Here is a 14,960-nt window from a genome sequence, read left to right on the forward strand (position 1 = left end):
TCCGGTCAATCTCAGTAAAATCTTCAATGGCGAGATGACCCACAAAAGTAACACTGATATTAGGCTAGTAAACTGATTAGGAAGTGTTGATTTGGGGTTTTTAATGACGGGGTTTTTCTGGGCTGCATGGGCAAAATCACAGCTTCAAACAGAGAAATATAATGAACAACACAGGTTGACGACCGAGGCAAGGTAGGCAAGGAATTTAACATCAAATCTAGATTTTTAAATGGGATGGCAAGACTGTTGAGGAGCTAAGGAGGGCAAATAATACTTTGAATCCTCCTTAAACAGAAGAAAACATTGAATATGAGCAAATTTATAGGAGGAGCATACAATACTATGAATTCCTACCTAAACACTTCTTTTGCTCAATTAGATATGATCATGAGGTGAATGAAACATAACAGTTTACATATGAGACAAAGGGAAAACTTATGCTAAATTAACATACCACATGAATCTCAGAAGTTAGAGCTGTGAAATTTTCATTAAAAATCCCTACAGAAAACTGTACATTGAAAGCTCTGTTCCAGCACTCAGCACTCAGAAAACTCTCCCCTCTAACTCTCCCTCTAAAAAAAAAATCCAAAGTATTGCTTCAATACCAATTACATGCTCAAGCTGTTACTAGCTTCTAGGAACCGAAAACTAACCTCTAGGAATTAAAACTAATTAATATTCAAAAAATAGACCAAATCGGGATCAGATTGCACAAGGTGTCGAGTTGTGAAGGTTGTTGGTCAAACTATTTTGAAATAGGAATCTTCAAAGCTGCCATTTGTCATAGACTGCCACCTGCTTTCGGAATTCTCTCCTCTATGGACGCACTTGGTCGATGGATCAAAAGGGTATTTACAGATTTGTTACACGTCTGATGAACAACCATATCCAGAATTAGAAATCGACACCAAAGATGACCAAGCCAGAGTTATAATATGCCACCATCGAATTCCAACACACCCAATCACATGCAATATGGTGGCATCAACAAAAGCCCATAATCCGCCTTCTAAGAGCCACATCGCCCACAAAATCTCCAAAGGATCAATCGCTGGCGGAAATCATGGAACGAAATTCCGTCTGTCTCAGGCTCCCCGTGATCTGAAATTCATCATCTGTTTACATTGAAAGTGATTTTCTTGGTATAGAGCTGTGCAGAGGAGGGGCGCTACTCCATTTTCGGGCCTAGCATAGGACTCATATGGTAATACTTGCGAACCATACGCACACACCTTCGCACTACCATCTAGAAGAGTAATAGCATAGAGACAGAAATACACATGAATAAATTTGATTTGCAGAATGCCCACAAAGGAATAACTCTAGTTTTAAAAGTGAAGCTCGATACATCTAATGAGAACCCCGCTTGCCTGTGTAAATTAAAACAAACTGAGAGCGACTACCACCCCAGGCAGCCCAGATATTTGAACTACGTGCGATTGGATTATATTGACTTTCACACTCTGTGGCCGCCTATTTACAACAGTGTAAAGATTGCCAGCTTGATATATCTCCCTTTCAATTAAGATGCATTGAAACTATTAGGCAAATCAATCCAAGATTCTCTCATTTTGTCTACAATCGTTTAAGTCTTGTTGATTATCAATGGGCTGTTGAAACCTCAGTTATGTTGGTCCTGGACCCAAAATACTAGGCAGGTTTTTCTTCTTTGTTTCGACATCAGAGTGTTCACCAACCTCCTCTATTGTATGTCGCTTTTGGTCAAAAATCCTTTCACCCTCTTTTGTAGGATGTGTACTGCGTGGTATTCGATTTCCTCCATCTTTATAGTATGACCTTGATATATGATGCCTCTCGTTATGGCCCCCATGCTCACCTTCATCATAATTACTTATGTTATCATATCTAAAAGCTTGGTGGCTGCCCATAATCATATCCCTCTTGTCTCTAGAATTGCTGTTCGACCTTTTTTCCAAGAAATATTTGTTTTCTGATCTCAAATGGGGAAGATCATTTGCCTGCTGTGCATTGGTATTATGTTGAGATGCAGTTTCAAATTCCTCAGGTATATTGACAGAGGTCTGAGTTCTTCCTTCTGAATATCTCCTCTGATAATTCTTTTGACTCGAGACAATTAACTAGCATGAAAAGGTTGCCATGAAGCAAAACATCTTCTGTATATAAATTTCTGAAATGCAAAGAACACTGAAGTTTCTGTCGTTCTTCTTCTGACAGTCTATCCGAGTATTTTTCAGAAATCATTTGCTCCTTATGAAAATAACTTGAGGGGTGATCTTGAATCCCATCACCATCACAACTGTTTGGAGTTGAAATACCGCACATGCACTTCACATTTGTATTATCAAATCTCTTTGTATCCACCCTGTTTCCCCATGTGTTCGAAAATTTGGTTTCCTCAAACGAATAGTTTGTGTTAATATCTGTGAAGATGTTACCTTCCAGTTTGAAGCTAGAATCTTTTTGCGCTCTTGCCGAATAGTTTTTCTTTTGCTCTGCTTCAAGTCCATTAAAATATCATCAAAGCTCTTATAGTCACGATTTTTCCAATGGTACTGCATTCCAATCCTTTGTAGAAAACCAAATTGACTCACTTTCTCCCATTCTTCTTTTGTAGGAAATGTTATATGTAGTGATGACATCTGCAACTTATCAGTAAGTAGCTTCAAGGCAATCAAAAGCTTATCAAAAATCTGATCCTTGTAACAAGTATCATGAACTAGTATCCGTTGACCTGTTACTGGCGTAAATGGCACACAACACTGTAGCTTTGGGTAGTAAGAAGAACCAAACCGATAGTAAGCATCGTCCCAGGAGTGATCAAATACATATTCACCATATGAGTGGCTTTTTACATAAAGTGGAACAACACCTAGCACAATACCATCTTGATTAGTCGCAGTGATGTGCTGAGGTAACCATCCCGTTTCCTGAACAGCACACCCTGTATCCCCTAAGCTTTGAAGAAAAGCATGAGTAAGGAATGGATTAAGTTTCGTATGGCCTGTGGCACCTATAGCACATGCATCCCAATCCTCTGAAGAAACTTGTGAAATGGATGACACTACTGATATAGAGATTTTCCGAGATGCATCCCCACCATTGGATGTTCCCTCTATCATTGGATCAATAATTTGCTCAGTGCTGATAAGAAAATCACGTTCTTGTGGCTCTACCAAGTGTCTCCTTTGAGTATTCCTCCAGAATATTGCATTGACATAGAAAGTGAACGATCTACGCCTGGGCTTTCCCCAGGAAGCAGATAAGCCCTTGGACCTTTTCCCAAATCTTATTTCAGTGCAGAATGAGATACTACTGTAATGCCTCTGATGGCAAGGATTCCAGCTTGGAAAGAAAACCAATATTCATTCACTTGAATCTCTTCTTTTTGAGTGCTGGAAAATTATACTTCGTGGCCTTTTCCCAATTTGAAGGGAATGAATGACAGCTCTGCACAAGCCCAGCAGACAATGGAGCCACTAGAAAAATTTGGATCATATTCTCCACAACATCAGAAGCACAATCTTTCGACAGTCCCAAACTACAGCCAAACTTATCAATGATTTTCGGTTCAAAAGACTCTGACTGAGAGACCAATGAGCAACGTGTCTTTCTCTCATCACCACATGCAACCAAAGGGGAACTCTCGGCAATGGAATCATTCTTATTGGAAGGGCTTTGATTCTCACCATCTGAACTTTCTGCAGAACTGATTGCATTAGTGCCTTCTCAACTTTGTGGCGTGGTTTACAATTAACATCAATAGAGCTTGAAGCAGGATTCGATGCAAGATCTTCCTCATTCCTGAGACTGTAAAGGGCTGAATCCAACTTCTTTCCACCTCGTATGCATTCTTCAATCCAAGCATGAGTAACAATACACATGTGACTTAACTGAACCAACCTCCATTCCGGTTCACTTAAACTTTTTAAATAGAGCCCCAATGTTGAAGCCCAGAACGTACAAAGTCTTTTGAAATATTCAAATCTTTCCCTGGAGCTGATGTCCCAATGCCTTTGTTCCTTGATTTCAGTGAATATCCATGGCTTGATTAAGGCTCCTTGAGCAACCATGCATGTTGAAATATTTGAACCATTCTTCTAACTTTTGCAGGGATCCACATCAAAAACACTGTCGTTTGAAGAACTGTAGAGCCTTGAAACATCATGACAAATTACATATTAATGATTTCTTCTTCAAAACAGGGTTTTGAAGAAGAATCAATTTTACACTGTCATAAGACGGAGTCTAACACCCTCCATGTTGCACATAAACGTGTGTAGCTCAAAATGCTCTTCTCCACCCACCTCCTTGGAAGCTTCACATCCACCTCATGCACCCATTCTTATGCGATGTGGTGGTGATTGACCCAGTGGTTGATCCAGTCACATGTTTTCATATCAAACAATTCATATGTTAGTGACAAAAAAACCATGCAAAAATACCCAAAAAATGAAATATTACCTAAAAACATTAAAATATTGCAAAAAAAAAATTATTACTAAGTGCACTCCAATGCATTCCAGGGTGAAGGACTAAGTTTGGATCATTCACAAATTTAACACCCTCATAGGCATAATCATCAACTGTTAGGATGACATCCCTCAACCATTTGAAAAATGAAGGGTCAAACCATTGTTCAACATGTCCACCCTCCATTCTCTCCATCAACTTCGTCCAACGTGTCATCCGTGGTTTTGTAGTATTTGGATTAAGGTAATCTACCCTTGGTCTCATAGTAGGTGTTGGGATGTAGAATTAGCATTCTTTTGCACCTATTTTCCTTATCTTTTCCTATCATTTTGACATTAAAATCCATGCTTTGTCATTTTGTCAGCCACTATTAACTAAAGTATGTTTCATTTTGTATGTCATCCTTATTATTTGGTTTTTCTTGTATTTTGATATAAAAGCTAACTAATTTATACTATTTTATTAATAAATTGCTGAAGGGCTATTTCAGGTTGTGTGGCTTATTGAGATGCTATTATAGGACAATATCTCACCAGTTTTGCCTCACCAAAGATGGAGTAAAGACTCTGCTAATGTTGCTGATACACTTTAAGCTTATTTTGGATGCTCTATTCTTCTATAGTTAGCAACAAAGACTAATTTGAAAAACTACATGATTAGAGAGTCTCACCATTTGAAGGAGACATTTATGGACAATGCAACTAACTTAGTTCGAACAGTTAGGATTTTCAAACAAAAAATCATTATAATTTAAAAAATTTGTTACAACTCTATTTCAATCAAGACAATTTGTTATGATGCAATTTTTGTATAATCTCAAATGGATCACATCAGAATTGAGAGTTTCTCATGATGATCCTACTTTTCAAAAATATGAATGTAATGTAATATGAAATTATAAAACGATGTACTCTCTTCCCTTGAGGGATGCATAGATAGAGATTAGAAATGGGAGTACCAACACTATAATCTTATATTGAAACTTTCATTAACACAAATATTTACCATTCATGGCTCAATATCTCTTTCCTAATTAGCTTTCATGCTATGTAATTCACCAACCCCTGCTAAAGAGGAAGCATCCTCCTTCTTAGCAGGGATCAGTGGGTAGAGAGGTACGGTAGTAGCATATTTATTCTCTCAGTTATGATTTGTGTGTGATTTATTGTTATTGTTATATATCTTATTCATGCATTAGTAGTTGCAGAATTGTAACCTCTATCATTATGTAACAACATAGGTCCTAGACTGGTCCCTTCTTAAGGGTGATAGTTATTTGGTTTCTGTTATAGTTATTTGGTTTGTTTATTTAATTGAATGAGTGTTTCAACAATTTTTTAGTGTTGAGTGGTTTTCAGGAGTGTTGTTTCTTCCTGAATACAATTGATAGAGTGACAAAGTGTGATTGATTTTTCAAGGTGTTCTTCTATCCTTTTTGAAGTGTGAGAAAGGTTTGGAGTATAACAACAAGTGTGATGGAGTGTTGAGAGTGATAGTTACAATGATTGGTTTTGAGTTTGGGTTAGTGCTAGTTGCCATTTGTTCCTGCATAGTAGCATTCAAACAAAAAGCCTAACCAAATTGGCAATTTATGTGTGAGTTGGATTGGCTATTCTGAACTAACAGGAAAATTGATTTGACCAACATTTTGGCAACATTTCTGGGGGGGATATTATAGGTGCTATGTGTGACTAGCTTGTTTGCATGCATTAATTAAAAGTTTGGTAGGTGTATTCCTGGATTTGAGGTTTTCAGGTAGTAAGGCTGTTGGGCCTCCAAATTAGACATAAATTAAGTCCCATCTAACCTTTCCTAGGCACATAAAGGCTATATTAAATCTCTCCTTCTACACTTAATAATGTTTTTTTTGCTTTATTATGTTCCTAGGAAGGTTTAGAGGTTGTTGCATATTATGTGCTTAATATTATTTATTTTTGTAGAATATTGAGAGAATATGGAGTAAATTATGATTGAGATAATATAGGGACTTGATCCCTACTACAAGATGGACCGAGATTGGATAATAAATGAACTAAATATTATGAAACTATTAACAAATTCTGGAGCTCTGCTATTTGAGAAAATCTAGGAATGTGTTCCCTATCATTTAATGCAAATTCCTAGTGTTGGAACCAGACCCACTATTTGAAGGATTTTGGAGGGGAAAGCTTCCTCCTTTCAAGGATAATGCTTCCCCATTAATTTTTATAAGTACCAGTTCAAATTTTCCTCTATGGGAATGCATTTATTAGTCTTTCTATGGAGAAAACTTGTTATTTAGCAGCTCCACTTTCATTTCTAGCAGGGATGTAATTGGATGGATTTAAATAATTTTGGTGCCATTTTTAGCCTCTAAAGATCGGTTTCCTCCATAGGAATCTAATTTTCCTTAGGCTTTTCCATCCCAGGAGCCTTAGATCCCTCTTGTACAATTTCTTTATTTCATTTGAATGTCTTTTTCACTTGCATCTCTTATTTCTGCATTTATTATTCATGCTTCTTTTGTTGTAGGTTACATTGGTTAAATGATTGAAGTGAGTTATTTTTCAAGTTAATTATAGATTCATAAGCATTATTCATCCTTAGAACATATTTTAAAAGTCATATTCATCATTGAGCTACTTGCATTGGTCTACTAGTTCACAAATTTAGAATTTCTGGAAATCCCTTGTAGCAAAATAGTAGTAATTTTATGATATTTTTTAGAATGTGTTAATGAGTTTCATTTGAGTTTATTCCACCTGTATTCAGTCAAAACAACATTCAAGCTAATAAAAAAATTCACCCCATAAAATTTACACTTGATTAAGATAGCCATTTGGTTGGTTAACTAGCTCATTAGTTCTTGAATGTTCAGTTTTTATAGTAGTAATTTTCTGCTATTGTTTAGCACGTATTAATAGGGGTATTTTGGATTCATTCAACTTGAAAATGAGTCCTTATACATCCTACTTAATAATAAAAAAAATCCCATCCCATTTTCATTCAATTTTCTTGGGAATTCGACAGTTATCACCTCCTGTATCACCTCCTATAACACTCCTGTAGCACGTGTAAACTTGACCAGATCTTCTCCAAAGACTTGGTTTTTGTCCCTTATGATTGAATAATGAACCCTAGGTTACAAAAAAATTATTGAGTAATACCAAAAACATCTTAAGCCTTGTATATTCTCCTTTTAAATTCACTTCTGAATATTAGATTAGTGGGTAGATTCATGACTTGAAGAGAATAATCATGATTTTCATGATTACTTTATGAAGCACCTTGTGAACTCTATTGACAAAATCTATCTTGAATGCATTGATTGAAAAATGATTTAATTTTGTTTCATACATGTTAATCTATGGTTTCCATTTCCAACATTTTTATTTATATTGCATAGACCAGGCTTCCTTTTGATGTACCATTCACACTGTACAAATAGGTTATTGTTTCCATTTCTAAAAATAGGAACATTTACATTCATGCAAACTAGAATAGACTTTCCTTTCTACAAAAGTAACTAGTATTTCTTCTCTGCAAATAGAATTAGGTGTCTTTTTTGCAGATAAAGTAACATTTGTTGAAAATGCAACAAGATGATGGAGCTTAGTGAAAAGGAGTCGCCTTCACTAAGTGGGCCCACAGGCTATTTTTGGCACAAAGTCTATTTTTAGACATATGGATCATGGTCTATGAGTTGCAGGATGCTATTTGTGGATGATTGGTCATGTTGGTAAAAATAGATGGACTTCTATTTTTAGACATATAGGCGGAGTCTATTTTTAAACTGCCAGTCTAAAAATAGAACAGTCGAATATTATTAGCTCTTAATAATATTTGGACCATAAACATTACCTTATCCTCTTGGAGCACTTCAGTTCAAGCTATGAATGTGGCACATGCAACTGCCAGAAGGAAATACGCTTTTCTTATGGGTCAGTTGAGCTATTGCATGGTGGAATTCAGTTAGAACTCAAGTGATTGAGTTTGGTGGAGTTGATTGAGAAGTTGATGGAGTTGTGTTCAGTTTGACTTGGTTGAACTAGCTGTATTTAGTCTAGCTGCAGAATACACTAGTGATGAGTGATGTGAATTAATTATTAATTAATTCACTAATTATTAACTCATAAATTAACTCAATAATACATCAGTTAACTCAGTGCATGGACAGTTCAGTGGAGACATGCGTTAGAGGTGAGTGAAAGGGAAAGACAGCTGTCAGTTGTGACTATAGTTGTGCATGAGATTTGCGCAATCAATGGATTGAGTATTTCCAATGAGGATTGCATGGTTCAGCCAAGGAAATACGAGTTTGTTTCAGCCATTCTCATCCATTCTCATGCAGGATTGCGCAGTGGAGGTAGGCAAGCAGCGGAGGAAATTTGAACATGTGATTGATTCAGATCTGAGCTAGTTTGTGGGTAACAGGTGGAGATAGTATTGAGTACTTGTGAGGAGTATTGTACTATGTATTGTTACATGTTATCAATCAATATAATATACAGATAGTTGGGGGTTTTCAGCTGTATGCTTTCCCCTTGATATACTGTGTTGATATGTGTGATTGATGCTTCAATGTGCGCATGCGATTATTTCTGAATACTGCAAATTGATGATCAACAGTAGAGGAGGTTATGTATTATGCATGCATTCCACAAATAGTGTATAATAAGGATAATCTCTATGAATAAGTGTTATATTATTCAAAATTTCTACATGGTATCAAAGCAGAGTTGATCATCAGATCTATTATTCAGAAAGTGTTTACATTTTATTTCTTCAGGCAGAGTCTGTAATCGGGCCAGGTAGCCTCTGGATTCATCCTTCCTTTGGAAGGTGAGATATCCGGTAAAAGCCCATACAGTCAATCTCTGTCTGAGAAATACTTTGTTCTCACGAATTTTAGATCAGAAGCGGTTGAGTTTTGAGCTGGTGGAATTCGAATTTGCAGCAGTGTTTTCTTGGTGTCAAAGTTGAAATGTCTTTCAATGGATTGTGATTGGAGTATGCTCTTGAGGGAAACTCGAATTATATTGCATGGAAAGACAGGATGGAGGTGGTGTTAGATGACAATGGGTTGAAGGATTTCATATATGTTGAAGTCCCAAAACCTACTGATGTTGCTGAAGTTGTGGCTTGGCAAAAGAAGACAGCAAAGTGTCAAAGGATTTGTTGGAGGGTGTGAAGGATCACATTGTATCCAGCCTGCATGGAAAGGCTTCTCCATACTTGATGTGGAAAGCGTTGACAGATTTGTTCCAAAGCAAGAGCGACCAGAGGAAGTTGGCACTCAAGGATAAACTCAGAAACATTAAGTGTGAGAATGGAGACAGTATGCCCGGGTATCTCACGAAGTTCACCCAATGCCGGGATGAGCTGGGAAGTGTGGGGGTGACTGTCGATGATGAGGACTTGGTGAGCTTGGCTCTCCTTGATCTTTCGAAGAGTTGGCATTCCTATCAGGACTCTGTCAATGGTTAGGAGAAATTGCTAGGATGGGAGAGACTTTGGTCAGATCTTGTGCAAGAGGAGATTAGGCGGAATACCAGGGATGGATCTTCATCAAAGGCATCTGATGAAGAAAATTGTGCTTTGTCTGCCAAAGCAAAGAAGGGGAAGGAGAAGCGTTCTCTTTCTGAATCCAGTTCTTCCAATGATGGGAAGAAGGTTGACAAATCGAAAATGCGATGCTTTCGTTGTCATGAGGTGGGCCATTATGTTGCAAATTTTCCATGGAGGAAATCCAAGAAGGGATCCGGGGAAGGATCTGAAGGTGAGGCACTTGCTTCACAGTTTGAGTTGGATTTCACACTCTTTGCATGCATGGTTTCATCCATGGTGGGAAGTGGTTGGTTTCTTGACAGTGGAGCTTCTTTCCACATGGCCGATGACAAGAGTTTGTTCAGTACTTTGGAGGAGAAAGATCTCCAGATACTCATAGCGATGGGTAATGATGAGAAGTATAATGTCTTAGGTGTAGGCACAGTTATTTTTCAGAGGGAGAATGGAGCTCGCCTTACCTTGACCAATGTCAAGTATGTACCAGGACTGAAGAGAAACTTGGTGTCGATCGCGATGTTGGAAGACAGAGGCTATGATGTAGCCTTCAGTAAGGGAAAGGTTTTCCTTGGACACATCATCACTAGACAGGTGAAGCAGATTGGTTCATGGGTCAAGAACCTGTATGCTCTTGAGGTTCAAGATGCATGCAAAGCCTTGAGCAGCGAGGCAACTAATGGAGACTTGGTGGTTGAGAGGGAGCGTATATTACCTCTCAACATGCAGAGCGAGAAGAAGTCTCAGATGATTGTGGAGGAGCCATGATTGGTGCAGTAGCTTCAGGAGGTTGTGGAGCAGCCACAACAAGGGAAGATGAGAGAAGATCAAGTAGAGACATCTACTCATGCAAAGAACTCCAGTAGGGGTAACTTCAAGCCAGGTGGGCTAAGGGATCACATGCAGCCATACCTCCAGGTAGGAGCTGGGGCGATATAGAGTGATCATCCCAAGGAGGAGGGGCAGGATCCTTGAGGTACCCAACCTCTTGGATGAGACCTTGCTACGGGAGCCCCGATGTGGAGTAGCAGGAACTAACTGATTGGGTAGAGACAGATGCGAATGGAGCAGCAGAGAGAGCGACAGTGTATGGAATCCCAGGACAGTTCATAGCTAGCAGGCTGCAACAATGCGAGAGGCACAAGTGTTTTGCACAGTGCTAGGTGGCACAGAGAGGTGTGCAATGGTGTGAGATGCATGGAGATGTTGTAGTAGCGCAGATGTCAGAGAGGGAGCACTTGTCAGTAGCAGGTAGAGGTTCAGCATCAGAGTATGTTCCTAGCCCAACAGAGTGGTTAGTTGGGAGTGTTTTTGTTCCAAGTGTTGTTGGAGCAAGTGGACCGGGCAAATGTGTTGCATGCAGAACATTCCAGAGTTGCAGGATAGGGGTTGTAGATAATCCATATCTTTTTGAGAGGGAGTGTTGAAAATGCAACAAGATGATGGAGCTTAGTGAAAAGGAGTCGCCTTCACTAAGTGGGCTCGCAGGCTATTTTTGGCACAAAGTCTATTTTTAGACTATGTCTATTTTTAGACATATGGATCATGGTCTATGAGTTGCAGGATGCTATTTTTGGATGATTGGTCATATTGGTGAAAATATATGGACTTTTATTTTTAGACATATGGGCGGAGTCTATTTTTAAACTGCCAGTCTAAAAATAGAATAGTCGAATATTATTAGCTCTTAATAATATTTGGACTATAAACATTATCTTATCCTCCTAGAGCACTTCAGTTCGAGCTACGGATGTGGCACTTGCAACTGCCAGAAGGAAATACGCTTTTCTTATGGTTCATTTGAGCTATTGCATGGTGGACTTCAGTTAGAACTCAAGTGATTGAGTTTGGTGGAGTTGTGTTAAGTTTGACTTGGTTGAACTAGTTGTATTTAGTCTAACTGTAGAATACACTAGTGATGAGTGATGTGAATTAATTATTAATTAATTCACTAATTATTAACTCATAAATTAACTCAATAATACATCAATTAACTCAGTGCATGGACAGTTCACTGGAGACAGGTGTTAGAGGTGAGTGAAAGGGCAAGACAATTGTCAGTTGTGACTATAGTTGTGCATGAGATTTGCACAATCAATGGATTGAGTATTGCCAATGAGGATTGCGTGGTTCAGCCAAGGAAATACGAGTTTGCTTCAGCCATTCTCATCCATTCTCATGCAGGATTGCGCAGTGGAGGCAAGCAAGCAGCGGAGGAGATTTGAACCTGTGATTGATTCAGATCTGAGCTAGTTTATATGTAACAGGTGGAGATAGTACTGAGTACTTGTGAGGAGTATTGTACTATGTATTGTTACATGTTCTCAATCAATATAATATACAGATAGTTGGGGGTTTTCAGCTGTATGCTTTCCCCTCGATATACTGTGTTGATATGTGTGATTGATGCTTCAATGTGCGCATGCAATTGTTTCTGAATACTGCAAATCGATGATCAACAGTAGAGGAGGTTATGTATTATGCATGCATTCCACAAATAGTGTATAATCAGGATAATCTCTGTGAATAAGTGTTATATTATTCAAAATTTCTACAACATTTCCATTTTGGTAATTAGTTTAGGCTTAAATTTCATGCCATTCACTTCATTACATCAAATCAACGAAATAAGGACACATTGGATGTTGCACATATAGTATTGACACCTCTTATGTTTGTACAGTCCTTGGATTGATAATTTAAGTTGGTAGCCTTTGGAGTCACAACATTCTTGTTGCAATACAAGGGCTCATCACTTTTTGGGGCCATTGCTGGAGAGGTGTCATAATATGCATTATTTTCTTCCCTAGTTGATCAATTTATGCAAAAAGAAAATTTTCATTAGGCATATTTCATTTCAGAAAATTGGATTGCATTAGCATTCTTATTTAATCCTTTTATTATAAAAACATAAAAAATTACTTCTCCAACATCAAACCCAACTGTTTGATCACGTGATGCAGTAAGAACCACATCACCATCCACTTTTGTACGTAGAAGAAGAAGAGGTGGTAGAGAAGGTAGAAGAAATGGATGGAGATGATGACAATGAAGAAGATACTCTTGGATTTCCCATTAAAGATATTTATATCATTGTTCATATGAAGAGCATCCCTCCATTTTTCCTTCCCAACTTCCATGGTATGAGTTCAAAGGATCCAGAAACCATTCTCTTTGAATTTGAAATCCTTTGTACATATTATGGCTACTTATTAAACACTCAAAAATTGAGATTGTTTCCAACAACATTGAAGGATAGAGCTCTTCAATGGTTCATGATTTTAGGGACTAATTCAATAAGATCATGGAATGATATGCAAAAGATATTTCTAGAAAAATATAAATATCATGATCTTAAAGAAGAAATCTTAAGAATGACTCAAAAAGAAGATGAGATCCTTAAGGACATAATACAAAGATTTATATATAATGTTAAGAGGGAAAAATTACATCATTTAGGTTTTGACACAATAAAAAATCTCTTACTTAGAATGATTAGAGATGAGTGGATTGGTATCCTTGATCTATTGAATAGAGGTGGTATGTACCAATTTTCATTTGAAGAAATTTGTGAAACATGCAATCAAATCTCAAGAGGAAGGGCAAGGGTAAGAAAATCAACATCAAGATTGGTAAGTCAAGATGAACTTGGAGATTTGCTTGATAACTTTAAAAAAAAATTCATGGCAATATAAGTGAACAAGTAGAAATGTTAAGAATGAAAAATGAGAAAAAAGAGGATGATGATATTTGTGTTATCTATGCAGAATCACATGCTACTAAATATTTCCCATCATTACCGAGGTTGAAGGAAGTTTACCAAGAGGACAATGGAGCAAGTCAATCACCAAAGAAGATATGTTATGTAGCTCAAGGGAGACCATGGAAGTCTATTCAACTTGATATGAAGTAAGAACCTAATTCACAATTTCAAGGTTATGCACATCCATCTAAAAGTAATTGAAACACACCCTTTCCTTGGAAACCTTTGCCATCTCAACCCCAAAACCAATCGTGGCAATAAGGTTGGAAAGAAACTTATGGGATAAATCCACAACATCCTTAATGTTTTCCTCAATATCCTCTAGACCCAACTCCATGCTATCCCTACCATCCACCTCCACCACAAGCACAACCCCAACCACATCCATCTCAAATATCCACTCCCACTCAACTACCTGTACCACCATTTCCAAACCCAAACAATGAAGTAACTCAACCCACTTACAATGCTGAGGTATAACACTTCCAAACAATTCTCCTTGATCTAAATGGTATTCATATTAGCTCAGGAAGAGTATTGCAAAAAAGACATTTTCCTGATGTCATTGAAGAATTACATCTAGAAGAATAAGATCAAGAAGAATCATGTATCACATTTTATGGAGATCAACTATTGGAGCCTGAGATTGAAGAGTTTTTGTTTGCTTACCAGCATATCATTGATGTGTGCAAGGGACTAATCGAAAAAAAAAATATAAGATTTGAATGGCATAGGAAAATAAGACATGAAGAATGACCCATATGAGAAAGAGAACTAAGGGCATCAAAACCATATTGAGGTTTGGTTCCAGAAAATCAACAAGATGGAGCATCTCTTTGCTTCAATAGTGCTTGATATCATCAAAGTCAAAGCATTCAGTCTCTAATATTCAGGTACATGTCAAAGCATATGTTTCAAGCCTACACATGAGTTTATCTGTCATCTTCTTATGCACATGGATCCATTGTAAGTATTCCTACACTTGAAAGAGTTTTTATTTTTTTCAAGTATAGTAGGATAGAAAAAAAAAAAAAAAAATGGAAAAAGAGAGAAAAAAAAGGAAAAGAATAAAATATCAAGTGAAAACCTCTTTTGAGGCACTTGATATTGGCTCACTAATTAAAAAACTCGTTGAGGTAGTTAGTGGGTTGGAAAGAGAAAAAAGAAAAAATGAAAAAGATCATAGGTGAAATCCTCCTTT

At 37.5% G+C, this 14,960-nt stretch overlaps 1 protein-coding gene across 1 annotated transcript; it reads right to left on the minus strand.

Moving 5' to 3' along the window:
- Positions 1-2,312: 2,312 nt before the first annotated feature.
- LOC149167149 (uncharacterized) lies at positions 2,313-4,055 on the minus strand. Its single transcript, XM_089430385.1, has 2 exons — positions 3,672-4,055; positions 2,313-3,308 (listed from the first exon to the last, which is right to left on the minus strand). The coding sequence occupies exons 1-2, from the start codon at positions 4,053-4,055 to the stop codon at positions 2,313-2,315; spliced, it is 1,380 nt and encodes a 459-aa protein (XP_089286511.1).
- Positions 4,056-14,960: the final 10,905 nt, after the last annotated feature.

Source organism: Pinus tabuliformis, chromosome 5_1 (assembly GCF_031772625.1).
Source record: "Pinus tabuliformis cultivar Carrire ecotype Pingquan chromosome 5_1, CPIR1, whole genome shotgun sequence".
Taxonomy (NCBI): domain Eukaryota; kingdom Viridiplantae; phylum Streptophyta; class Pinopsida; order Pinales; family Pinaceae; genus Pinus; species Pinus tabuliformis.

Excerpts from the sequence above, each read along its gene's own strand:
- LOC149167149 (XM_089430385.1), bottom strand. The coding sequence starts at position 4,055 with ATGGTTGCTCAAGGAGCCTTAATCAAGCCATGGATATTCACTGAAATC. Across the intron at positions 3,309-3,671 it reads TTCTGCAGAAAGTTCAGATG|AGGCATTACAGTAGTATCTC; the intron begins GTGAGAATCAAA and ends CCTTGCCATCAG.